Source organism: Centropristis striata, chromosome 3 (genome assembly GCF_030273125.1).
Source record: "Centropristis striata isolate RG_2023a ecotype Rhode Island chromosome 3, C.striata_1.0, whole genome shotgun sequence".
Classification (NCBI taxonomy): domain Eukaryota; kingdom Metazoa; phylum Chordata; class Actinopteri; order Perciformes; family Serranidae; genus Centropristis; species Centropristis striata.
Window position 1 is genome coordinate 26,478,818 of NC_081519.1, and position 27,949 is coordinate 26,506,766.

At 39.5% G+C, this 27,949-nt stretch overlaps 1 protein-coding gene across 1 annotated transcript; it reads left to right on the top strand.

Annotated features, from left to right (window-relative positions):
• pigu (phosphatidylinositol glycan anchor biosynthesis, class U) lies at positions 1-26,895 on the top strand. Its single transcript, XM_059329462.1, has 12 exons — positions 1-165; positions 4,161-4,225; positions 5,478-5,537; positions 5,671-5,733; positions 6,297-6,406; positions 8,941-9,041; positions 9,246-9,343; positions 18,089-18,243; positions 18,417-18,560; positions 18,633-18,757; positions 22,485-22,627; positions 24,257-26,895. The coding sequence occupies exons 1-12, from the start codon at positions 36-38 to the stop codon at positions 24,368-24,370; spliced, it is 1,308 nt and encodes a 435-aa protein (XP_059185445.1). The 5' UTR covers positions 1-35; the 3' UTR covers positions 24,371-26,895.
• The last annotated feature ends 1,054 nt before the right edge of the window (positions 26,896-27,949 follow it).

Genomic DNA, 27,949 nt, shown 5'->3' on the forward strand with positions numbered 1-27,949 from the left:
GCACCTCGCAGGGCGGAGAGTACTTCCCTGTCAAGATGGCTGCTCCCCTGACACTGCTGCTGCTGGTGGCCGTTACGGTCCGAGCTGCTCTGTACCGGTCCGGTTTAACGGAGCTCATCTCGGAGAGAGTGGAGGTGGTGTCTCCGCTGACCGCCTGGAAGAGAGGTACGCCGTGTTTAGAGGCCTTTAGGGGGGCTAGTTTAGCCGCTGAGGCGCCGCTCCAGTTGTCTCAGCTGGGCGCTGTGAGCTGTTACAGACTGAATCGGTCGGTAAACATTTGAACCAGCTTTAATTTGTGTTTATTTTAATGGAGGGTCTTCAATGAGTGCTCTGACGGGGCAGCAACCACCGGGACACCCTGCTCTACTAGTTAAAGCAGGATTCTTTTAGTTCAGGGGCCACATCCAGCCCATTTGGAGGTCCAGTGGGCCGGACCAGTAAAATCACAGCATAATTCCCTATAAATAACAATAAATCCATGTTTCCCCTTTGTTTTAGTGCAAAGAAGTAGAGGTCGACCGATACGTTTTTTTTTAAAGGCCGATGCCGATACCGATTATTTTGACATCAGTCTTAACCGATCCCCGATATGTGCTGCCGATTTTTTTGGGCTGATTCTTGAAGCCGATATTGCCTTTTCTCCCTCCATTTACATGATAAAAATGACACAATGATAACAAATGTTACACAAGTTTCAATTTAAACAAAAAAAGAAACATTTATTAACAAAAAAAACATGCTCACCAGCGAAAGGCAGATGTTGCACCTGGCCTTGCCTGGTGTTGGCTCACTGAAATGGGTGATCGGTGAACACAAGCATGTATCGGCAAATGCCAATGCAAGTAAAAAAACACAGATATCGGCCCGATATATGGGCCGGCCGATATATCGGTCGACTTCTACAAAGAAGTACATTAGGACAATTTATAATATACAGTAGGAATGGGCGATATGGACCAAAAGTCATATCACGATATATTTGGTCTGAATATCGATATGATATATATATCTTAATATTTTTATTGCAAAGCGAGAGCAAATGTTCAGTCAAAGCTAAATATGACATGTCACAAGTAGTTTTATTGAAACCATTTATTTAAGTGAGCATAAATACTTTATAACAACAGGAGTACCTTTTTTTTTTTTTAAAGAAAAATCAAAGCTCCATAAAGTGCACATTTAAATAAAATATATCTTAAATAAAAAAAACCTATGAAATATAATAGGCCAATCTTTTCCTGAAATAAATATATTTATACGAGAAAAGAATAACGAACATCACAAAAGAACTAAATATGACAAACCCTATAGTAAGGCCATTTATATATAAAGAAAGAAAAAAAAATCGATATATGCAATATGGTCTAATTCCATATCAAATTTAAAAATATATTTTTTATATCGCCCAGCCCTAGGTTCTTTTAGTTCAGGGGCCACATCCAGCCTGCTGAGATGTGAAGTGGGCCGGACCAGTAAAATCACTGCATAATTCCCTATAAATAACAATAAGTCCATGGTTTCCCCTTTGTTTTAGTGCAAAGAAGTAAAAGTATAAGTACATTCAGAAAATCTTTATGTGTAATACCACCAGTAGAAAGTTTGGACACAATTTCTTATTCAATTGTTTGTCTTTATTTTTGTTATATTTTCTATTATATGGATTCATATTTAAACAGATCAACAGATCATCAAAACACAATGTGTCTACTTCCAACAATCTAAAATATAAAACATATTCTGGTTTGTGTAACACCTTTTTACTACATAATGCCATATGTGTTATTTCACAGTTTTGATCTCTTCAGTATTTATCTTCAATGTTGAAAATAAAAATAAATAAAAACCATTGAATGAGAAGGTTTGTCCAAACTTTTGACTGGTACTGTATGTTTTAGAAAACACATCATGAACAAGCACAGATTCCTTCAGACAAACATGTACAATCTGCTTCTGTTTATCATTCACATGTGTGTATTACAACTGATCAGTGGTAGTACAAAGGCACACAACTGTAAGACACAGGTATTGGGAGCAGGACAATTTAGGATTGCACTTTAAGATTAAATCAATTTAACTCAACATCTATGAATTATTTTAACTCTATTTTCACATGCGCATATAACATCTAAAAACCTAAACTGACTCCCCACAACTTACAAATTGGAGGGTGCTATTAAATATATAAGGAAGAATCTCCTGGGGCCTCATGTATCAACGCTGCGTACACCAGAAAACATTGCGTATGCTGTTTTTCCCACACACGCCACATGTATGAAAAGTGAACTTGCCTTGAGAAACTACTGTCTGGAGGAAACTATTGTCTATATGCTCTATTTAAAATGTGTTTCACATCTAAACTCAAACTACACACAACTGGCTTTGTGTTTACAGTTTATAGCTCTCTGACATCGGAGGAAAATGCTGTTTCCACCCTCAATAACCCGTTCTAAATATGAGGGGATAGATGATTTTTAATATCTATTATTACATTTCATATTTCACCTGCATACTGGTGCAATAAGAGTATGTTGAAGTCTCCATATTTTAAGTTTCTTGTTTTTTAAGATTGTATATTTTCTTAAGTCTATATATTTTTCTATTTCCGCTATTTTTATAGAGATATATACCGAATTTCCTTCCGGGGATCAATAAAGTGATTCTGATTCTGATTAATATGGACTGCGATATAAACCTAGTGAATCAAATTTTTCACAGATAACACCATCCCGATCGCCAACTGTTTTCCACACAGTGATCCATAACCAGGGGTGAACATAACTTTTTGGTCCAGCCCTGCTCAAAGGCAGAGTAAGGGACAAAATCAGGGCTTTCTGAATTTTGGAGAAACTGTACGGAGGTCTCCGCTGACGGACATAAATAATCCTCAGATAGGAATGCTCTGGAAATATAACACAGAAATCAGTGAAGCAGGAAAACTGTATTCTCCATTCATCTGGATTATGGGCCCAGCTCCCGCCAGGCATTGCAAGGAGCCCCAGTGATGCTGCTGGTCAGTGCTGCCACCCAGTGTCCAATTGACACAACAGCATGTAACAGCTGTAATTTCTTAATCCTAATTAGACAGATTAAAATCAAATAATACAATTGCAATAAACCCAATAAAAATAATATCTCAGCAAAACGCTTATTTTGTGAGTATCACACTTGTCTCCACTTTGTTGAGCAGGTCATACACAGAGGAGACTGCCCAATGTTTCCCTGCCTGCTTTAAACATCCATCCTCCTATTGTGGAGTCTCTGTCAACAAACAAGCTTAGGGCTGCACGATTATGGCAAATATGATATTCACCATTATTTTGATCAATATTTAGATCACCATAAATGATCACCATTATTTGTTGATTTAACAAAAACACATTTTATTGCCATATGATTATGACTGTTTACACATCCATACTGTGCTATATTCCTGTTTAATGTACAAATATGTGCATCAAAACACAATTATCTTATTCTTATTCACCACAAAGCATCTCTTTAAAGAATAAATACAAATAAATAAAACAATAATACGGCAATTTTTTGCATATAACATTTCTTATTTTGTGTGACTTGCCGTGAACCCGAAATGCTTCCACACAATAGATGACGATCCGATTCTCAGGACAAGCCCCTCGGCCTCGGCTGTGATTTTACGCAGGTCTCTCACGGATCAAACAGGATTCCATTCTAATCAATGTGTAAATCACTGGAAACGTGAGACGCCCCCCCCCCCCCCCCCGCTGGAATTTTTTGGTAGAATGCAGTTTAAGGCACTTCCTGGTTAGCCTCCCTGCTCAGACCAATAGGTTGCCGCTTGTATGAAAGCTACGCTCTCTTTGATACATGAGGCCCCTGGCGAGTAGAAAGTTTTTTTTCTACCAGTGCCATGGTGATCAACTGCTACGTTATTATCCACATTGGCCTTTTTTTCCAAGCAAGGTGATGTAGCTATGACATAAGTAAATATTACAAATTTTGAGTTATTTATCTCATATCTAAATAACAAAATGCATTTTTCTCAAGATATCTACATGATTACCTCATGATCTGGAGAGAACTGTGGAAATAAAGTGATTGAACTGTAGTGTCCAAAGCTGGATAAGAAACTTTATTTCTGTCACATATTTCATTTAATTTTTTTGTTTGTTTGTTTACAGTTGTTGAAGGTTTGGCTCTACTTGACTTGGGAGTCTCGCCCTACTCTGGAGATGTTTTCCATGAGGTGATACACACACACACACACACACACACACACACACACACACACACACATGCTAAGTTTCATATTGAATTCCAGACTAAAATCTTTGTAAATGGTGTTCTATAACTGTACTTTTCCAAGCCAGTTAAAAATCGATAAAAATGTGTTGACGATTTAAGCCGGTTGAGGTGAAAACTGATTGGTGATACCCTTTTTCAACAGTAGAGGGCATCATCTACTGTTGATTCTTAATTGTTCGACTGCAAACATCACAGCATGTGTTCCTCCGCCTCTACTGGCACCAATTTTGTATTGAAGGAAGGAGCCTCCAGTCACTTCTGTCTGTTAGCAAACAACAGAGGTTTTTACAAACTGAAAAATGGAACCTTTAAGTCGACAAAAATGGATATTAGCTAACTTAGTTTATTTGAAGATATTTAATTTATTTGTATTATTCAGTTGTTTTGATGTGGAATTTGTTTATTGTTATTTAAAATAAAATATAATTTGAGTTGTAATTTCAAACGGTTTACTATGAGGGGCCACATAGGATATAATTCATATTTTCCCTCTCACATAGACAAAAAATACACACACATTCACAATTTTACATCTCACATACACAAGAAATCTCAGACAATTTAAGATTTCTTTTTTTCCCAAAAAGTTTATTTTTAACAAAAAATTCACCAGAATGTGTCAAAAAGTGTCTGGAAGAGAGTCAGAATCTCCGCCAGACTCAGTTCAGAATATATCCAATTAATCAAATTCTAATTACAATCACAATTTTGACCTCTCACGATTAAATTCACGTGATTGAGCAATATTTAATAAAAACATTTAATTTACCACATATCAATATTCCATTCATAGAAAGCTCTGCATCAAAGCTTTTTTTTTTTGCAAAGCAGATCTAGCGATCCATAAATGTGTCTGATCACGTGCGCTGTTCCGTGCACAGAGCAACTTAGTTTCTTGGATGCAGACAGTCACAGTTGACAGAGTAATGTGGGGAATATTATACATCAGATGATGTATAATTTGATTAGCAAAGTAAACAAAAAGGGCAATTTTTTTTTTACGCAAGTCAAATTATATCAATTTACATCACATTTTTATCAATTAATTGTATGCCTACATTTATTCCTCAAATTAATTTTGCTACATTTAATTCATAGTGTCTTTTTTATTTTTTATTTTGGCAGCTCCCATCCTCGATAAAACCAGAGTATGACACATGTATGAGTAAATATGTTTTTTCCTTTCTGTTCAGACTCCTCTTGTCATTTACATCTTTCACTTTCTGGTGGACTATGCAGAGATAACATTTATGGTGAGTAGGAAGATGAGAAACATCTTTTCATTTAATAAACAGATCAAGAGATCACCTTTTATTTCAGATTAAATCCACTGAGGATGTTCTGTAAGCTGAGCTGCTCTCTGTCTGTATGTTTCTGTCTTGATAGTTGGCAGATGTGATCACTGCTGTGGCCCTCTACCTGACCGTGAAGGACTACAACAAACAAGTGGTAAGAACACACAAATGATTTTCACAAATAGAGTAAAAAACATTAAAAAATAAATTAAATATTTAACACTTTATTTTGACTGGTGGGATGAAGTTGAACACAAAGAGTAACATTTAAATGTTTCCATTTTTTTCTATTTGTTTATTTTTATGTATTAGATTTCTAATATATATTTATTAAAAAATAATGTATTTGATTTGTGCATGTGTTTATATAGTTTATATGAGAAAGGTCTCTATTGTGTCTGTTTCTTCAAAACTTAGTTAATACTAATTGTGAAATTCCAGTATTTTTCAGCATTATATACGTTTGAATTTAAAAATGAAATAAGTATTAAACGCTAAGTTATAACATGATATTGATAGGAACAATTTGTGATAATTGATTTTATCACATCATCAGCAGACGACCCAACAGGAAATAAAAGTTAAAACTATATTCTTGTTTCAGCTCTGCACACCTGAACTATGATTAATAAATGATATAATTGAAATATTGACATTCAGTGTGTTACTTGTGGTATTTTTCCTGTTGTGACAAGTTTCATTTTGGCACTGTTTCAGTTCAGGAAGCAGAAATACACCCTGGAGGCCGACCGCTACCCCCTTGACTGTCTGGAGCTCATCAGGAGCCCCAAAGAGATGTACTACATCCCTCTGAAAGTAGCCCTGTTGTAAGTACCACAAGAGCCGTGTTTCCTTTAGGGGGAAAGTGGCCACCGGGAAAGTCTCAGGCCACGCCCTCTCAAATGTCCACTCACTCTGCTTGTCTCCATTACAAAAATGCCCCCAGAGGGATTTAGAGACTCAGGAGGTGACGTATGGTTTTCGATCATTGTGACAGATTAAACACGGGAGACGGAACTGTGGCCGCTGTCGCTAACTGTGTACAATGTCAGCAGCTAATCATAAACAAAGCAGCATGGCTAATTATGCGCAGCGTCTCCACTGATCATAAACATCGCCATCGTGAATTAACGGCATTGCTAACTGTGCACAGAGTGTCCGGTGCTTGTTGTAAACAAACACAGATCGCTAAATGAACACCTCCTGCAGCAGCAGCACATACACACTGTACTGCTACAGAGCTAACTGTAGCTAACTGCCGGCTCGTTAGCGGCTCATTAAGAAGTGTAAGAAGGAGTCGCTGGATTTGTCTCCAGTCGCTTTCTTGAAATATAGTCGCTAAGGGGGTCTGAAAAGTCGCTAAATTTAGCAGCAAAGTTGCTAAGTTGGGAACACTGCTTTGCCGGCTTTTACAAGTGGCGCGTGTTGTTGTGGCGTCGAGTACTACGTCACATCCTGCTTAGCGTTCTATCCAATCAGCAACCAGGCTTTTTTCAGGGGAGAAAAACGTCCCTGCTCTTCGTTGGGGACAAAAAAGTCCCTTAAAAGACTGCTCCGGACAGTTCATAATCAAATTAGCGGTGTTTCGACGAGTGAGACCCGCTTCATTGCGGGTATTGGGCGGTAGTGGAAACACCCTTAAGATGAATCAGCCAGGATGAGTCACGCTTCCAGAATCAGAAATTTCAGCAGACGTTGTTTTATAAAGCTCCTTATAAAGTTTTAAACTTTCTGTTGGCTGTTTGTCAGGCCTCACTGATACATAATCAGTCTTCTTATACAAAGGATTAAAATTAAAATAGTGATTTTATAGTCAGCCTCACGTGCTGTGTTTAGATGACTAGAAACTGTAAGCTGTTGTGCTTGAACTGACATTCATGGTCTTGAGAGGGTTAAACCTCCAGACTTTGGAGATCCTCTGGCATCCTCATGAGCTCAAAGGTTCACATTTGGTCCAATCTTTACATGACACTTGAAAAAAACTAATTATTGCCTTAATCTGACTATAACTGGACAACTGAAGTGCATGTTAATGTGTTAGTCTGACTAATGTCAGAGTTCTCCAACTCCGATTAAGACCCAGATAATGCAATTGGAATCGGATTTTCGCCGGCATGTATGACAAGACCCCACAACCCGCGCTGGCGTATGACCCTGGTGCAAAAACATCTAAGAAAGCCTGTTACATTAGCCGGTTGTCGGTTGGCAGCTACGGCATAAAGTGTCAAACTGAAGTCAACAGAAAGGGGGCCGTATTAACCTGCTGAAATGACGCATATCGCCACCCAGTGTTGAGGAGGAGGACATGTTCCCGTCAGTTATTCAATTTTCTCAGTTGCAAGTAAACTGGGACAAGGGCAGAAGTCTGATTAAATGGCAAAATCGATTTAAAAGCGTACTTAATTAAACTATGCATGTAAACACACTGAGTCATTGTGTGTTCCTGTGATTATGAAATGTAAATATGAAGGAGAAACTGATTACTTGTGATAGTTTCAACCTAAAATGTAATTAAGGAAATACCACAGCCTTGTAAAAAGTTGTTCATTCATCATGTCTTAGGGGAAAATAGTTTCAGAACGGTAGGGTCCTTTTAACAGTACTGGCCAATACTGGCTTTGAAATCAACTATGGGATGTGGTCAAAAACACAAATATAATAAACGATAAAATAATAGGCTGCAGCTTCCTTTTTTTTTTTTTTTTTTAAGGAACTTTGTTTATTGTTTTTTAATGCACAAATTGAACACAATTTCAATGCACCTCAATGCACCTGTAAGTGACAGTGTTCTAGTAGTGTTACTAAATAAACAACATTCAGGAGATCCACATGGAAAACACAACACAGATAGTCAGCTTGGTCATATCTCACATATTGCAGCAGGAATATTAGCCATACTCTTCAGAAATAAAAGTAAAAATCATTCATTATCGCAATAACAAATGACTGGTATACAATCTTATCTTCAGGGATAACTGGGAAGGAAAGACTCTTTGCAAAAGTTATGAAAGGTCCCCACATCTTTTTAACTTCTTGGAAGAGCCTTTCAATGTGTGAAGTATTTTTTTAAGCTTTAAATTATTGAAAATGTCTTTGATTCACAGGCAGTGAGTTGTTGGTGATGGTGCTTATTAGACACCTAGCCAGCTGAAAGATGCAAAAGCTCAGGCTGCAGCTTCCTTCATTAAACACCATGTCCCCTGCACAAGGAGTGAACATTACATCATTGTATGCCTGCAATTGCTGCATTATGCACAATAATATTGTTTGTTAATTCCACCACAGAAGAGACTTGATGATACAGTTAGGTGTGGGGGAAGAAAACTTGGTAATATGCCAAAATTATGGTCTTGTCCCTCAGTTACCTGTTGAACCCGTTCACCATCCTGTCCTGTGTCGCCAAGTCAACCTGCGGCCTGAACAACGCTGTCATCTCCCTCTTCATCCTCGCCACAATAAAAGGTAACATTTGATTTTACAGGTTACAGGTTTACAGGTTTGTTTGTATAAGAAAAAAAAAAAAGTAATTTCACTGCAGGAACTCACAGTATTCTATATTGTTTTAATGGCTTTATTTATAAGAAATAAGCAGTTTGCATTGCTCTGACGGTCGGGCATATTTAAATCTAGTTTGTAAAATATTAAGCTGACCTGTTTGTGTTCCAGGAAATGTTTTGCTGAGTGCCATATTTCTGTCTTTGGCCACATATCAGTCCATCTACCCTCTGACTCTGTGTGCTCCAGCGCTGCTCTATTTAATGCAGGTATGTTGTGTGTGATGGACACGTGCATGTTTAATGAGTCTAAATTCTGCTGATATTCAGCAGCAGCTTAATGAAGGACAGATCTATAAAAGACATATTTGAATTTGTCTTTGAATGAAGAAGTTGTACATACAGGTGCATCTCAATACATTAGAATATCCTTAAAAGTCCATTTCCAGTAGTTCAAGTCAAATAGCCCCATCCAAATATTGAGTCATATAGATGACATCTTTTCAGAGGCCAACATTTCCATATTAAACATACTTTTTAAAATTGGTCTTTTCTTTTTTTTTGATCAAGGTCTTTTTTTATTTTCCAAATTTTTCACATACATCAGACAAGGAAAATACAATTCTCACATGAAACAGTCAAGTCTAGTTCCTGTCCAATCAGACAGACCTCCCAATACCCCCCACCCACAAGTACTGGACCCCAAGCAAATTTCAATACATCCAGACACCGACACATATACATACTAGGTAAATAAAAAAAAAGGAAAAAAAGAAATCACAACGGAGAGAAAAGAAAAAAAAAAAAAAAAGATACATATATACAATTGGGTTACATAGAAATGTTAGTAGCTGCCATGCTTTCAAAAAAGGAAATAAATGGTTGCCAAATGACATAAAATTTCCTGGTGTTCCCTCTTACAGTAAATCTAATTTTTTCTAAGTGAACATGACTCATGACCTCCCTAATCCACTGATCATATGTTGGGGGGAAAGCATCTTTCCATTTAAACAGGATAAGTCTCCTGGCCAACAAGGAGCAGAAGGCCATCATGCCTAAGTGGTTCCCAGAAAACGTGGCACCCACCGGAGCCACACCAAATAGTGAAATCAGCGGAGATGGGTGCACTGTTTTCCCACATATTTCAGAAAATGCCTCAAAGATAGAATGCCAAAAACCGTACAGCATAGGGCACGACCAAAACATGTGCAGTAATGTGGCAGGAGCTTGTCTACATCGATCACATGTAGGGTCAATACCCGTCTTAATCTTAGACAATCTATCTTTGGTCCAATGGAGACGGTGGACTATTTTGAATTGAACCACAGTGTGTCTGAGGCATATAGAGGAAGAATAAATTTGCTGAATAATTTTTTGCCACATTTCCTCTGAAATCACTTCATCTAGGTCAGTTTCCCACTTTGTTTTAAGGCTATCCAGACTGTTTATGTTATGTGTATTGAGTAATGTATAAATCCTGCCTATTATTTTTTTCATGTTGAATTTACCTTTTAAAATTGTTTCAAGCAGAGATTCAGGAGGACTCAGTGGGAAACAGTCGGAGTTGGAAGCCACAAAACATCTAAGCTGCAAATACCTATAGAAGTGTGATTTGTGAAGACCGTATTTCTGTTGTAGCTGCACAAAAGAGGCAAACTTATTTTCAATGTAGAGGTCGGATATTGTGCCTATTCCACTTCCCGCCCAGACATTAAAAGCTTCATCCATCATTGATGGGACAAACATATGGTTCTTTATCAATGGTGTAACAAGTGAAAGATCAGTTAGATTAAAGGTCCTTCTAAACTGGTTCCATGTTTTAATTGAATGGATAATAACTGGATTAGTAGTGAAGGCTGAGATAGTCTGTTCGAAAGGCAATTTGGGACATAATAGAGCTGCTGGGGAGGAGGATTCGATGGATGCCCTTTCCAACTTCACCCATTCAGTACTATTAACATCCGAGCCATCATCTCTCAACCAATACAGCAAAGCTCTTATATTGGCAGCCCAGTGATAATACATAAAATTTGGAAGTGCCATACCACCCATCGTGCGAGGCATCTGTAATATATTTTTATTAATCCTGGGCTGCTTTTTATGCCAAATAAATGCTGAAATCTGACTGTTTAAATTGGAGAAAAAAGATTTAGTTAAAAAGATAGGGAGACATTGAAATAAATATAAAAACTTAGGGAGAACGTTCATCTTAATTGTATTGATCCTCCCCCCTAAGGAGAGAGGGAGAGGGTCCCAACGCTCCAGGTCTAGTTTAAGATTACTTAAGAGGGGATGATAATTAGCCTTATAGAGATCTTTGTGATTACGTGTGACCCAAATACCTAAATATTTGATCTTGTTAGGGCTAAATTTGAAAGGGGTCGTCCCAAAATATGATCTGTCTACAGAAGAGATAGGCATAAGTTCGCTTTTCTCAAAGTTGACTTTATAGCCAGATAATCTTCCAAATTTTGTGAGTAAAGTCGATAATTCAGGAAGGCTTGAGAGGGGGTCCGAAATGAATAATAACATGTCGTCGGCGTAGAGTGAGACTTTATGCTCCAACCCTGCCCGGTGTATCCCTTTGATGGTGGAACACTGCCTCAGGGCTAATGCAAGTGGTTCGAGTGCAACAGCAAACAAAAGAGGTGACAGAGGGCACCCCTGTCTCGTACCCCGCTTCAGCTCAAAATAGGTGGATAAATTATTATTGGTGCGAACTGCAGCCATCGGGAGCATGTATAGGATTCTAATCCAGGAGATGAATTTCGGGCCGAAATTAAATGCTTCCAAAGTCTTGAAGAGATAGTCCCACTCCACCCGATCAAACGCTTTTTCAGCATCGAGTGAGAGCATCACCTCAATACCCCCAGGATCGGGTGTAGTGGGACAGTAAAGGATATTAAATAGACGCCTGATATTAAAAAATGAATAGCGATTTTTTATAAATCCTGTCTGGTCGGACGAAATAATAGAGGGGACAATGTTTTCAAGACGACGTGCCAAAATTTTGGCAAGAATCTTCGCGTCTGTATTCAGCAGCGAGACAGGGCGATATGAGCTGCAATTGAGGGGATTTTTATCCTTTTTAAGTAATAAAGAGATGACTGCTTGACGCATAGTTAGTGGCAAGGAATTGGTGACTAAGGATTCTTCAAACACTGACAATACCAAAGGAGACAACTGGTCAGAAAATTTTTTGAAAAATTCAGTTGGGAAACCGTCTGGCCCAGGAGATTTGCCACTTTGCATGGCATTGATTGCTGACACTATCTCCTTAACTGAGAGATCCCTTTCCATTTCAGCCGCAAGTTCTACACTTACAGAAGGCATTTTCAGGGATTTAAAAAAGTCCTCTAGGGCAGAGGGATTGGTGGGCACATCTGAGGTATATAATAATTGGTAGAATTTCTTGAAACAGGAATTGATTTTCTCATTGTCAGTGCATTTGATACCACATTCATCATTAACTACAGGGATGGTTTGATTAGCAGTTCTTTGGCGCAGCTGGTGAGCAAGTGCTCGGCCGGATTTTTCCCCATGCTCATAATAACCATGTCTTGATTTAGAGATCAGGTATTCAGCCTGTCTGGTGGATAGGAGATCAAACTCTGTCTGTAATGACAAGCGTTTTTTGAGTATGTCTGCCGATGGGGAATGGCTATGCAGCCTGTCTAATTCTAATATCTCATCTGTTAATTTTTTAATACGCTCTGTACTAGTCCTTTTTTTATTTGCACAGTACGAAATAATTTGACCCCTTAAATATGCCTTAAGCGACTCCCATACAGTAGATGACAACATCCCTGGGGTTTGATTGATGTCAAGAAAAATTTTAATTTCAGATGATATGAACTTAATAAACTCATCTTCTGACAGAAGTAAGGGGTTAAACCGCCATGGACGATATGATGATTGAGTATCGGGAATATGCATTTTCATGATTAAGGGACCATGATCCGAGATGACAATAGCCCCATAGTCACATTCTTTTGTAAGATGCAGAATTCTTTTATCCAGGAAAAAGTAATCGATACGTGAATACGTTTTGTGAACCGGGGAGTAGTAAGAGTATGCCCTGGAGGTGGGATTGCGAAACCGCCACACATCCGCTACACCGTAGTTCTTCAAAAAGAGCTGAATAGATTTTGCCGACTTTGACAGGGATGCCCTCTTAGAAACACTCCTATCTAAGAGAGGAGAGAGTGTACAGTTAATGTCACCACCGAGTATCAGATGATGTGAAGTCATGTCTGGTAAGTGAGAAAAGAAATTTGTGAAGAATGTAGGGTCATCCCAGTTTGGAGCATAAATACAGGCTAAAATAACTGGGAGTGAATATAATTTTCCTACCACGATCACATATCGCCCTGCAGAGTCAGTCTGTACATGAGATGCCGTGAACTGTACATTTTTGCTTATCATAATTGCAACACCCCGAGCCTTTGAGCTGAAATTGGATTGATACACCTGACCAGCCCAACCCCTAACAAGACGAGAACTATCACAAGAACGAATATGGGTCTCTTGTAAGAATGCAATATCTACTCTGAGCTGTTTTAGATGTGAGAATATCTTTTTGAGTTTCACTGGATGATTGAGTGATTTAACATTCCAACTTATAAAATTAGCAGGGCAACCCTCATAACCTCTGGTGTTATTTACATTGGCCATCTTGTGTACAAAGAGAAATGAGTACCATAAATGAAACCCAAAGACACAAAGACACAAAAACAAACATAAACAAAAATAAAAGTCTGCTGGACTAGATTCAATTCGTACATAGGTCCAGTAGTTACCCACCCCCTATCACCCACCCGAACAAGGTGATTACAACAACCCTCAGAGAAAAATCCACACATTAAGTGCTTGTGGTTGGGAGAACTATAAAGCTAAGCTCTCAGGCTCCCGTCAAGCCTCAAACGTAAAGAAAATAAGAAATGGTAAAGTGCAAAGTAATACATTTTTTAGCTATGCATAGTAAACTTAAATTACGATTCATGGGAGAGAATATATTAGGCTAATCATGTGGTGTAGCAAGGCTATCCAGCCTTACTTCCTTGATTAACATTGCACGTCAAGTATCATGTCAACAAATAACTAACTATGTCAGACAACTGTAATATCCTATAAAATAAGAACATCAAACCAGAACCTAGGAGTAACACTAAGCCGAGCATGAAATAAAACGTCGGCCTATGAGCAAACAGTTCAAGCTGGTCAGTGTTGCCAACAAGAAAGTAGAACAGTATGTAAAAATGTAAACACTGTGTTGTAGATTTGTACCTGATGACATCTGGCACTGTGGTACACATGGTTAGCATAACCGTAGGTCAACAGAGGCATACACATTCACAAAAGTTCAGTCTCAGGGACAATCTCCAGCCTCCGTGGATGTGATGATATTTTTCTTGACATAAGCCATTGCTTTGACCGGGTCAGTAAACTCCCTATCCTCCCCTCTGAACGTGACTCGGAGTCGCGCTGGAAACAGAATCCCGTACCGGACTCCCTCTTGGTCGCGAAGTAGCTTCCTCACCTCTGTAAATGCAGCCCGAGCTTTAGCCACAGATGCCGTGTAGTCCGGGAAGATGGTAATTGGTCCCCCGTTGAAACGGAGTGGACCCCGAGTGCGAGCGCGTCGCAGTATCTGGACACAATCTTGGTAGTAGTGCAGCTTAGCAACGATGGCTCGAGGTCTTCCGCCCGGCTTCTTCGGCCCTAGGCTCCGGTGCGATCGATCGATCAGCGGCTCTTCATCCAACTGTAGCACCTCAGTTAGCAGCTTCGATACAGAGGTTGTACTGCTGGAGTCGGGCGTCTCGGGTACACCAATGATTCTTATGTTGCATCTCCTCGACCGCCCTTCCAGATCCTCACACTTCGCTTTCAGTCCTGCAATTTCTGTCTTCATCTCGCTCACAGTTTCTTGTAAAGTAACCACTTCATCCGACCATGTTGAAAGCCCCCCCTCCACCTCTTTGATGCTAACTTTAGCCTGATCAATCTCGTGCTTCAGCGCCGCGGTGTTGTTTATTATCTCCGTTTTCACTGCTTTCAGCTCGTTCTTGAGGATTTCAAAATCGTCAGCGAGGGCATTTTTCAGTTCTGACTTCAACACCGCTGAAATGTCCGCTTTAAGAGAAAGCAGGATTTCTGACTTCAAGCCTTCAACGTCCATCTTTCCTGGGGCAGGTGAGGGCGGAGTTACTTTAGCTGGGGTCTTGGCAGTACTCTGGTCCCGGGAGGTGTCGGGCCTTGTGTTGGAGGATCCAGTATACTTGAATTTATTCAGCCTTGTTTCCATCTGGACGTCGCCGTGGATTTGTACACTGTCCAACTTAGTTTAGAAACAGTTTACTGTAGAATAACATGGATTACACTTTACTTCATTCGTTTAAAATAGAGGTTTAACGGGAGCTCACGTCGAACACAGCCTACTCCATAGCGGCCAAGCCACGCCCCCATTGGTCTTTTCTAATATTAAATTTTTTTTGAGGCACTGAATTTTATGCCTTCATTAAATGTAAACCATAATCATTACAATTAGAAGAAATTAAATAGATTAAGACAGGGATGGGCAACTCGAGGCCCGGGGGCTGCATACAGCCTGCACCCTCACTTGAAGTGGCCCTCATTACAACTACATGCATTTGAGCATGTGTTGGGGCTCACCATGGGCTTACAAACAAAGGCCAGGCCTACATGGAAGTTTTCAGACCTGACTTTTGGGCCTTCATGCCTAAAGAAAGCCTGACCCCTGCCCTTTTAACAAAGGAAGACCATGAGGGCCGGACCCCCCGTGGTGAGACCAGGCGGGTCACCTGAGCACAGGGGATTCTACCTCAGGCCCCATTGGTCGAGACCAGAGAGATCCGGTGATGTCACTGTGGCTTTAAAAGCAACAGCGGCACAGAATTCGCTCTCTTCAGTACAACCACCCAGTTGTTTAAAGAAGATCCACGGCCGCCAACCATTTTAATAGATAACAGTTTTCTTAACTTGCGGGACGAGCCGAGTCTGTTACTATTACCTCAAATAGCTATTACTGCGTTATTAAACACAGCTGGATCCAAGTAACTTGTGGGAGCAAGTTACTTCTATCTGCAGAAGACGGTGAGATTCTCATTCATCCTTACATTCATTCATTCTCTCTCTCTCTCTCTCTCTCTCTCTCTCTCATTCTCTTACCAACGCTCGTACACACACATTTATATTCACATCCACTGTTGCACGCCGCTGTAAAAGTGTTTACGTGCAAGCGCTCAAGGTACGCATCACGTGGGTCGGGGTAGTTCAGTACCACGATGACGTGCGGCCGAAGCGTGTAGTACACCCCTCTCTGAGACTGCTTGAGCCTAGCCGCCATTTTGGCTCTTGTTACTGTCTCCTCCCCTTTTCTCTCCCTTGAGACCTCCCCGAGCCTGTCACCGGCTGTGACGTCATTCTCAGGAATACGCCCGCCATTTTGGCTTTGCCACCTCGCTCCTCCTCCTCTCTCTCACACACCCACACACGTACACACACACACACACACACACATACACAATCTGAGTGCTTGAAGCCTGGTTTTGCTGTTGTAGCCATTGTTATAGATGTGATTCGTAATTTAGAATATGAATAAGTTAATTGATTTATTATTATTATTTATTATTGGTTTTAATCAATTCTGCTTAAGTAAAATAAACTTGTTATTGGATTTAAAGAGCATTTGTTTGTGATTGTTTGCATGAGTGTTGTAATAACAGCTGGTTGTGAAGGTCAGTGCTTGAATTTCACCTTTCAATGTTCCTATTATAATTATTATTATTTATTTTATTTTTTTATTTTTTTAAAGATATTTTTTGGCCATTTTTCAGCTTTATTTGATAGTGTGAGAGAGAGTGAAAGGGGGAGAAAGAGGGGAAGACATGCGGGTAAGTTGCCGAGTCGGACTCGAACCCGGGCCGCCCACTTGCGAGGTCAAAGCCTCTATGGTACGCGCTCTACCAGGTGTGCTACCGGGGCGCCCCAATTATTAATATTTTAGAATATTGATATTTCTTTATAGTGAACACCCCTTTTATGAGACTATTTTTCACAGTTTGGTTATTGGTCCCTGTTCACAGGGTGGTGCCCCGATATTAATAACTGATTATTAATAATTTAATTAACATTAATAATTCTATTACTGTTAAATATTATTATTAAATATTAATTTCAATATTTAATATTTGCCAATATCAAACTTGCTCCTGCCATTCCCAACACATGAAATCTTAAAAGTGCAGTGTAAAAATGCACAAAATGACTTCTTGCATTAATGTTGGCCTGCTGTTCTTGCACTGAAAAAAAAAAAGAAATCACAGTAAGTGGTTATTTTTTATTTGAGTCAAACCTTTAGTATTCCTATTCCCATTTCTATTGTTAAACATGCATTTGAGCATGAAATATGTTAAGTTACTGCACTGTAAACATATTTAAAATTGCATTTTCATCATGTTGTTAAGTGCACGGTCCTATATGTGGCCCTGTGGTAGTGTAGATGAAAAATTGTGGCCCCCTCCAGCATTTAAGTTGCCCATCCCTGTATTAAGACATGAAATGTTTCATTCTGTGTGTAATGGAGCTATATTATGTGTTATTTCCACTTTTTGAATTGAATTACTGACATAAATAAACTTTATATGATATTCTAATTTATTGAGATGCACCTGTATTGTCTTTATTGTTAGTAAGCACTTTGTTAAAGGAACCTCCAACTAAATTTGAAAGCTTGATAGCTAAATAAGGGTCAATAAGTAATTGCAATTAATTACCAGTTGGAAGACTAATCGTTTCAATAATCAATGACTAATTGACTATCAAAATAGTCGTTGCTGCCCTAATCTCAGTGTCTTGTTCATGAGAGACGTCTAGAATATTTTGCTTTGCTTCCTGCTCCCTGGCCCCTGGATAAGCAGATGAAATGGATGGATTCTCTCTGATATCTCCTGGATTCATTCCTTTCATTAATACCTTTCTATTCTCCCCCAGCGTCAGTACATCCCAGTGAACTTCCAGCGGTTCAGCTTCTGGTGGTTTGTCGCTCAGTACACCTTCATGTACCTCGGCAGCCTGTTCGTCATCGTTTGTCTCTCCTTTTTCCTGCTGGGCTCATGGGACTACCTGCCGTCTGTCTACGGCTTCATGTGAGTCGGGATCCAAATTGACTTAAAGTAAAATAGTTTGTATGATTGCATCTAACTAGACCCCACAGTGAAGTTAGACAGATGAGAGTCTACGTTTGGTCAAAGAAGTTGGCATCATATTTTGTGTATATGTTTAAAACCGAATCCTGATGGTCTGTTCCTACTGCCTGCAGTCTCTCAGTTCCCGACCTGACCCCCAACATCGGACTCTTCTGGTATTTCTTCGCTGAGATGTTTGAACATTTCCGCCTCTTCTTCCTTTGCGTCTTCCAGATCAACGTCTTCTTCTACACCATCCCTCTGTCCATCAAACTCAAGTAAGTCCTCTGCACAGCGTCTGTTGTTTTATTTTTAATGTTGAAACTAAACTCTTTGTGTCTGTGTTGCAGGGAGCAACCTGTGTTTCTGATCTTTATGCAGCTGGCTGTGATCTCCATCTTTAAGTCTTACCCAACTGTGGGAGACATCGCTCTTTATATGGCCTTCCTTCCTGTCTGGAGTCACCTCCACAGATGTGAGTCAAAAACCACACAGAAGACTTTGTTTTTGGTTCTTACATTTGTTAGATGGAGGTTAACATGTAAACATTTCGATATTCTAATGAGTAATGAGTGCTGTCCCTGATTCTGATCCTCACTTAAATGACAAAGAGGTGAAAGATAAGATTAAATGTTTTAATCCAATAAGATTTTTTGTGCCAAAGATGCTAACTCAGCACACATGCTTAAGTAAATAAATGCATAGCAGCAGCACATATGTTTTTTAGAGCTGCAACAATTGGTTATTAGGGCCCGAGCAGGCAACGACCTGCGAGGTCCCTATTGTATTTCGAATGATTATTCTTTTTATTAGGGCCCGAGCAGGCAACGACCTGCGAGGTCCCTATTGTATTTCGAATGATTATTTATTATTATTTTTTTTTTTATTATTATTCTTCTTCCCAAATGATCGCATATTTCACTGCCTGAACATACCCCAAAACTCATGAAACTTTAAATATAAGTCACACATGGTGAAAAATTTTATAATCTATTGTCATCCTGAATTTCCACCACTAGGTGGCGCTATAATAAAGGAAAGTGTGTTTAGGCTAATAACTTCCACATACTTTATCGCACATTCAAAAATCTTATATCCACGCGTTCACTGAGTTGTGCTGAATCTCGTGATATAGGCCACTCCCATTTTCGCCTACCGTTTTTTTTCGCAAATTCGCGAAATGTCGCAAACCTACTTTTTCGAACTCCTCCTAGGCAATTTCATCGTTTTGCACCAAACTTTGCACACAGCATCTATGGACCCTCATGACAAAAAGTTATTAAAAGAATTTTGATTACCCAAAGAATACTCAAGTTATTAGATAACAACTTCCTGCAGGTGGCGCTATTATCAACACAAAACACGAAGTGTTGCATATCTCCACATTGGTGTGTCTGAATGACATGAACCTCAGGTTACTACTTCCCCATGAGCCCCTGAGGCTCTCTGCAAAATTTTGGCTGATGACCACTAGGTGGCGCTCTTTAAATTGAAGTATTTTATATCTCCAAATCCGTTGGTTGGATTAACACCAAACTTGGTATACTTATTGTCAATGCCCTCCTGAGGATAACCCTTAAAGATTTTATTGATCGGCCCCTAGGTGGCGCTCTGGCGGCAGTTTAATTTAATAAGTGTCACTGTGCCCAGACCATAAGACTTAAGGCAATGAAATTCATAGGGGTGGTGTAGACTGGCCCCTGTAACGCACAAACCCCAACGGCAGCATGCCCCGACACGCGTGTACTGCGAGGGCCCGTTCAGTACTGCGCGCAGTCCTAGTTTTTATTATTATTCTTCTTCCCAAATGATCGCATATTTCACTGCCTGAACATACCCCAAAACTCATGAAACTTTAAATATAAGTCAGACATGGTGAAAAATTTTATAATCTATTGTCATCCTGAATTTTCACCACTAGGTGGCGCTATAATAAAGGAACGTGCGTTTTGGCTAATAACTTCCACATACTTTATCGCACATTCAAAAAACTTATACCCACTCGTTCACTGAGTTGTGCTGAATCTCGTGATATAGGCCACTCCCATTTTCGCCTACCATTTTTTTTCGCAAATTCGCGAAATGTCGCAAACCTACTTTTTCGAACTCCTCCTAGGCAATTTCATCGTTTTGCACCAAACTTTGCACACAGCATCTATGGACCCTCATGACAAAAAGTTATTAAAAGAATTTTGGTTACCCAAAGAATACTCAAGTTATTAGATAACAACTTCCTGCAGGTGGCGCTATTTTCAACACATAACACAAAGTGTTGCATATCTCCACGTTGTTGTGTCTGAATGACATGAAACTCAGGTTGCTACTTCCTCATGAGCCCTTGAGGCTCGCTGCAAAATTTTGGGCGATGACCAGTAGGTGGCGCTCTTTAAATTGAAGTATTTTATATCTCCAAATCCGTTTGTTGGATTAACACCAAACTTGGTATACTTATTGTCAATGCCCTCCTGAGGATAACCCTTAAAGATTTCATTGATCGGCCCCTAGGTGGCGCTCTGGCGGCAGTTTAATTTAATAAGTGTCACTGTGCCCAGACCATAAGACTTAAGGCAATGAAATTCATAGGGGTGGTATAGACTGGTCCCTGTAACGCATAAACCCCAACGGCAGCATGCCCGACACGCGTGTCCTGCGAGGGCCCGTTAAGTACTGCGCGCAGTCCTAGTTTTTTTTATTCTTCTTCCCAAATGATCGCATTTTTCACTGCCTGAACATACTCCAAAACTCATGAAACTTTAAATATAAATCACACATGGTGAAAAATTTTATAATCTGTTGTCATCCTGAATTTCCACCATTAGGTGGCGCTATAATAAAGGAAAACGCATTTAGGCTAATAACTCCCACATACTTTATCGCACATTCAAAAATCTTATATCCACGCGTTCACTGAGTTGTGCTGAATCTCGTGATATAGGCCACTCCCATTTTCGCCTACCGTTTTTTTTCGCAAATTCGCGAAATGTCGCAAACCTACTTTTTCGAACTCCTCCTAGGTAATTTCATCGTTCTGCACCAAACTTTGCACACAGCATCTATGGACCCTCCTGACAAAAAGTTATTAAAAGAATTTTGATTACCCAAAGAATACTCAAGTTATTACATAACAACTTCCTGCAGGTGGCGCTATTATCAACACAAAACACAAAGTGTTGCATATCTCCACATTGGTGTGTCTGAATGACATGAAACTCAGGTTACTACTTCCCCATGAGCCCCTGAGGCTCTGTGCAAAATTTTGGGCGATGACCACTAGGTGGCGCTCTTTAAATTGAAGTATTTTATATCTCCAAGTCGGTTGGTCGGATTAACACCAAACTTGGCATACTTATTGTCAATGCCCTCCTGAGGATAACCCTTGAAGGTTTTATTGATCGGCCCCTAGGTGGCGCTCTGGCGGCAGTTCAATTTAATAAATGCCACTGTGCCCAGACCATAAGACTTAAGGCAATGAAATTCATAGGGGTGGCATAGACTGGCCCCTGTAATGCACAAACCCCAACGGCAGCATGCCCCGACACGCGTGGACTGCGAGGGCCCGTTCAGTACTGCGCGCAGTCCTAGTTACTTCTTATTTTTATGACAACTTTTTATGCATGAGTGGCAGTAAATGTTGTTTTCAGCCTCTATGATATGTACATTTCCTGACTTTCTCTGTTTTATATCATATTAACTGACTATCTTTGACATTTATAGGCATCAATCAGTCAATCAATCAATCAATCAATCAAACTTTATTTATATAGCGCTTTTCATACATATAAATGCAACTCAAAGTGCTTTACAAAAGCCATCAGCTCCTCCCAACGTATAAAACACAAACACAAATAGTATGAAAGAGGTAAACAGGACAGGAAGACAGGATATGAAGAGAGAGAAATACAGCACATGTGAGGAGAGGAAAGGAGGAAAAAAATAACCTCAGCAACATAAGAAAAATAAATTTCACAAACATGAACAGACTTATGACATGCCACGGGGGGGGGGGGGGGGGGCAGCATAGCCAGGCAGCCATCCGGACCTGCAGCCATCACATGAGATGAACATTTTTCACATTTTTTTTACATTTTATAAACCAAACAATGTGTAGTTTCATCTAGAAAATAATCGGCTGATTCAGTTCAGACCTAGTGTAATTATATATGCTGTACATACTTAATCTGACACATCTTGTTATCCTTTAGTTTTGAGGAACATCTTCCTGGTTTCCTGCGTCCTGCTCACCTGTTCCGCTCTGTTCCCGGTTCTCTGGCACCTCTGGATCTATGCTGGCAGCGCCAACTCCAATTTCTACTACGCCATCACGCTGCTGTTCAATGTGGCACAGGTAGGACTGCTCTGACTGCAGCATACTGTACATATTCATTATATTCATTCATAGTATATGTTACAAGAGGCTTTTTTTGTACGTCTCCACATGTTACATCTGTGTACTGAAGTTAAAAAATGTTACTTCCTGTCGCTAGCAGGGGATGCTATGACGATGTGTTAATATTGATGTATCAAGGGCCTGGACTCTGATTACACATGACAAATTTGGGTCAGAATGGTCAATGTATGCTCAAGTTGGAGCCACCTCCTGTTCATGACGAGTACTTGAAATTTGCTGCACCGCCAGAGCCATAACGTTTGATTTAAACACACCATTTTTACAACAATGCATCATCATCACTTGAGGCTTTCCTGACCTACTTTGAAGTTGATATAGTGAACCAGCCAGGAGCAGGACATCACAATCCAAATAATGTTACTTGACTCCAGGTCTGGACTCTCATCATGCATGACAAATCTGGGGCAGATTGGACAATGTGTGCTGAAATTAGAGCAACTTTCGTTTCATGGCGAGTACTTGAAAATTTGCCGCGTCGCCAGAGCCACGCCTTTCTATGAAAATGCACAATCTTCACAACAATGCATCATCAACTTGTCGAGGCTTTTATGACAAATTTTGAAGTTGATCTGATTAAACAGTTTATAACTAAAGAGGCCTTAACACAGGCATGTCCAAATTATTCCACAAAGGGCCGTGTGGCTGCAGGTTTTCGTTCCAACCAAGCAGCAGCACACCAGACTTGACTCAGTTAATCAACTGATCTCAGTCTTCACACAGTTGATTGGTCAAACTGTGTGCTTTTGCTTGATTGAAACGAAAACCTGCAGCCACACGGCCCTTTGTGGAATAGTTTGGACATGCCTGCCTTAACATGTTGAGGCTTTTCTGGCCAAATTTCAAGTCTATTGGGTGAACTGCTCAAGAGCAAGGGCCAATAAGGGCCAGAGTAAAACATATCACGTTACCGCCTGTTGCCACTGGCTGTTGCCACTTTCATGTCCCTACGACATTCATGTGCGAGGGGCCCAATTTTCTTGACTTTCTAGGGGGCGCTACTGAGCCAATTTGCGACACCTCTTCACGCGACCACTGAAATATCAAATTTTTTACCAGACTTGACATGTCTGAAATGTTGCAACTTTTTGTATGAGAAAGCCTTTAAAAGGCAATTCATTCATCATAGTAATAGTAATAATTCAATTTCAATAGGTTCCTTGCCGCCGATTGCGGTCGAGGCTTGGACCCTAATTAAAAAGCATACATGTCCATAATTATTTATTCATTACTTAGCTCCTGCCTGCGGCTCTTCTGTGTGGAGTTTGCATGTTCTCCCCGTGTCAGCGTGGGTTCTCACCAGGTATTCCGGCTTCCTCCCACAGTCCAAAAACATGCACTTAGGTTTAATTGGTGACTCTAAATTGCCTGTAGGAGTGAATGAGAGCGTGATTGTCTGTGTCTATATGTCAGCCCTGTGATAGTCTGGAGACCTGTCCAGGGTGAACCCCGTCTCTCGCCCAATGTCAGCTGGGATCGACTCCAGCCCCCTGCGACCCGAGTGTGGATATGCGGTTAAGGATAATGTACGTATTCATCAGTCCTGATACTTCTTTTTTTCCTCTTTAGATTCTTCTGGTGTCTGATTATTTCTATGCCTTCTTGAGGAGGGAACATCATCTCAGCTATGGGCTGTATCTGAAGAGGAAAGACGGCTCTGAGGCCACGCTAGTTCTTAAATAAAACACACACACACTCATGCTCATTCTCACGTCACCACCAGGCTGGTTGCCTCTACCAGAAAACTGCTCACTGACGTCTCAGTTCTCCTCAAAGGGAACAAACACAAACTGAGGAGAATAAAAGACTTTCAGATCCAGGCTAGTCCAGCACAGTAACACACACACACACACACACACTCTCTCTCTTACACACACACACACACACACACACACACACACACACACAAAGTCTGTGTCTGGTACAACGTCGTCTGCAGAGAAGTCACAGCGCACAGACCTGTGCTCAGACCGGATGTAGAACTCTTCCTCCTGCCATGTTAGACAAACAAAGAAACAAACAACAACTAAACTGCTTCTTTTCACTTTCTCCCCTGGAGTGCTCTTATTTTGAAGCCTACCTGGAACCTGCCTGCAAGGTTGGCTTTTTTTAAAGCCTTCTTGCTCCTTACAGCCACTCCTACAACAACTTTATTTTGAAGCTATGTTTATCCTGCAGCTCTCTTCTGGAACGCTTTTATTCTGAAGCACTGACACTCAGTCTGATCTACTGGGGCTTTTATTTTGAAGCCGCTTCAAGTACCAACAAAATCCTAAAAATTCATGATATCCAGCTTTCCCACACACATTTTATTTGTGTGTTTTTTTGTTTACCTGATTACATTTGTGTTTAACTGGTTTCCTTTGTGGTGGGAAAACTGTTTTTCAGGGTTCTTCTTTTCTCATCCCTTTCTTACTGTAACTCCTTTATGTGCAGTCTGCTCTTTAAAGATCAAATTCCAGATAATCAGTATTGCATCTCATCTCAAGAGAAAACTAACCAACCTTGGAACCTCACTGAAAAAACCCCATATATATTTAAAAAAAAAAGGCAGACAAAGCTAATCTGACAGTGAATGTGTTATAAGAGCTGAAGTTCACCACGTTAAAGAGCCTCTGTAGTGTCTTATATTTGTTTATCATTTGAATCTCCATAACTTTTAACAAAGGACACAATTTCAGTCAGTAAAAAAATCATGTAGCACCAAGTTTGTTTGCTTTCTTGCTGAAAGTTAAAGGAGAACATCGGCATCACTTTCATGCATGTGCAAAAAATATGAAGCTACTGTCAGTAGCTGGTTAGCTTAGCTTAGCGTGAAGACTGGAAACTAATGGAAACTGCTAGCCTGGCTCCGTCCAAATGTTGCATTGTTTATTGTATTTCAAGAAAAATGTTGAAAATTTGAAAAGTCTCATAAATTAAACATTTAATGTTAATACATTTTTAAAGGATTCTGCAGTTTGATATAGAAACATTTAGATTTGTGTGAAACCACAAAAACATGATCTTAACTGTTGAGGAATTTTAGAAGTTCTAGATGGAGCCAGGCTAACAGTTTCCCCTTGTTTCCAGTCTTTATGCTAAGCTAAGATAACAGACTGCTGACTCCAGCCATATATTTAATGTACAGTCATGAGAAAGCAAATTAACGTATATTCCAAATTTGATCTCTAAATGTAGGACTTTAAAATGCCATGAATGTTATTTCTCAAGTAGGAAACTCACATTTACCATTCTGTCCGGTGCCTTGTGTCTGAAAGTCATACTACACACCAACTCTATACAGCTCGGCCTACATTTTCATCAAGATTACTGTTTTTCCTGTTAGTACACGAAAATATCAAATATCAACAACAAAAGTCTCACTGTCAGTTAAATGAAGCATCAGAAAGAAAAATGTGTATGTTTCTTTTAAGATTGAATATTTTTGTTTTGTTCTAGCTCGATTTAATTTTTGCATTGCATTTTGGGAGAACATGTTAATCAAACAGCTCAAAAATGAACCAATGCTGACTTCTGGATTCTACTTAATTTTGTTAAAATACTGTTTTAAATTAGTGTATAGTATGAAATCAAGACCATCGCTCATTTTTTCCATCTTTTCCTCTATTTGATAAAGCTTCTCCTCCATCTGGAAACCAGAAAACAAAGTGTAATCAAAAATTTCATGACTACAATATATTTCTGCCTTTACTCGAAGCTTAAACTACTGATAAAAATGTTAAGGATTTAATTCAAACCCTTAAGATAAGCTTCAGAAATGTTAATGAGAAGATTTTTTAAAAATGTTTTACTTTGAATTCCACAAATGAATGTTTTTGTTTCATAATTATGAGAACAATGATAGAAGTAACAACAAATCTCACAAGAAAAATCTGTATTAACTTTTTAATACGAGCAAAAACATTTATTACTGTATACTGGTTCATGAGAAAATTACAAATATTAACTGTGAAACTCAAACACAGTCTGTACGGTTGCTTGTATGTTTTTAAACACACTCATCTGTCTAAGCAGAACGTCAACATTTTGATACCAATGAGTGAAAATGAAAGAATTTGTCATATTTATTTATTTGCTGCACTAAAAAACAAAACTTTGTAGAGATTTAATTTTTCTTTTCCTTTTTTATTTCAGAAGAAGGAGCTCTTCTGTATATATGAATGTTTTGTTTTGTTATAAATATTAAAATACAAGGTTTGAAAAGGGCACGTTTATATTTGATGAATGAGTGAACACAACATGAACAATGATGATTAAACTGGAGGTGTTGGTTTAACCCGTCTGCTTTTATTTTTAGCATTGATGAAATTATTTTCCTTTTTTTTTTAAATATTTGTTCAGAGTTTTATAGGCAGATATAAGACCAGCAACATTTCATACTAAAATACAGGGTTTGTGCAAAGTCTTTAAAGTTTAGAAAATGCCTGATTTTCAAAAAGGGGACTGGAGATTGTGTTCCAGTATCCGGGAATCACACTACTCGGCCTCCCTGAGAAAGTTTACTCCAGCGTATTGGAAAGGAGGCTCTGACTGATTGTCAAACCTCAGTTTCAGGAGGAACGATGTGGCTTCCCTCCTCGCCGTGGAACAGCAAAATGAAAATATAAATGCGTTAGAAAAACAATGTGGTTTTTGCCTTAAATGGCATGTTATCAACATAAAATAGACATGTCTGTAAACAGGAGACTTCAGATATGATTTTTTCCTTTCATAATCTGTTATTTCCACCATTCAGATTTATTATGGATACTATTCAAGTTAAAAAAGTATGAGTGTGTCGGCAAGAAACACATTTACATAGTTTGTCATTTTAATCAGTCCCATGTGAGGCTGATCATTCCTGAGTGCAGATTTATGAGTGACATTATTTACGTTTCCCCTTTATCATCTGACCTAATAAAACATTGGCCGGTGTTCAGCGGACGACAAAGTCATGTTCTGGGATATTAAGTTAAGTGTTGTAATTTGATGACGCCCATATTCCCAGTATTACGGTGTATACTGCATTGCTGCATAGTAGAAGGTTTATGGTACGTAAAGGATATGACGTCACCACGTTCCCAGTTAGTGCCGCATGTTGTGTGTGTGTTGTCATATGTGTGCGAGCCATAATGAGGAGGAGAGGACGGATGTTAACAAACCATGTTAAATAAATATGTCGAGTCCAAAGAAGACACTGAGTATATTTTGCTTATCCTCCATACGCAGGACTGCGCAGGACTGCGCACTCATTAAAATCCTCAACTTAACATAATTATT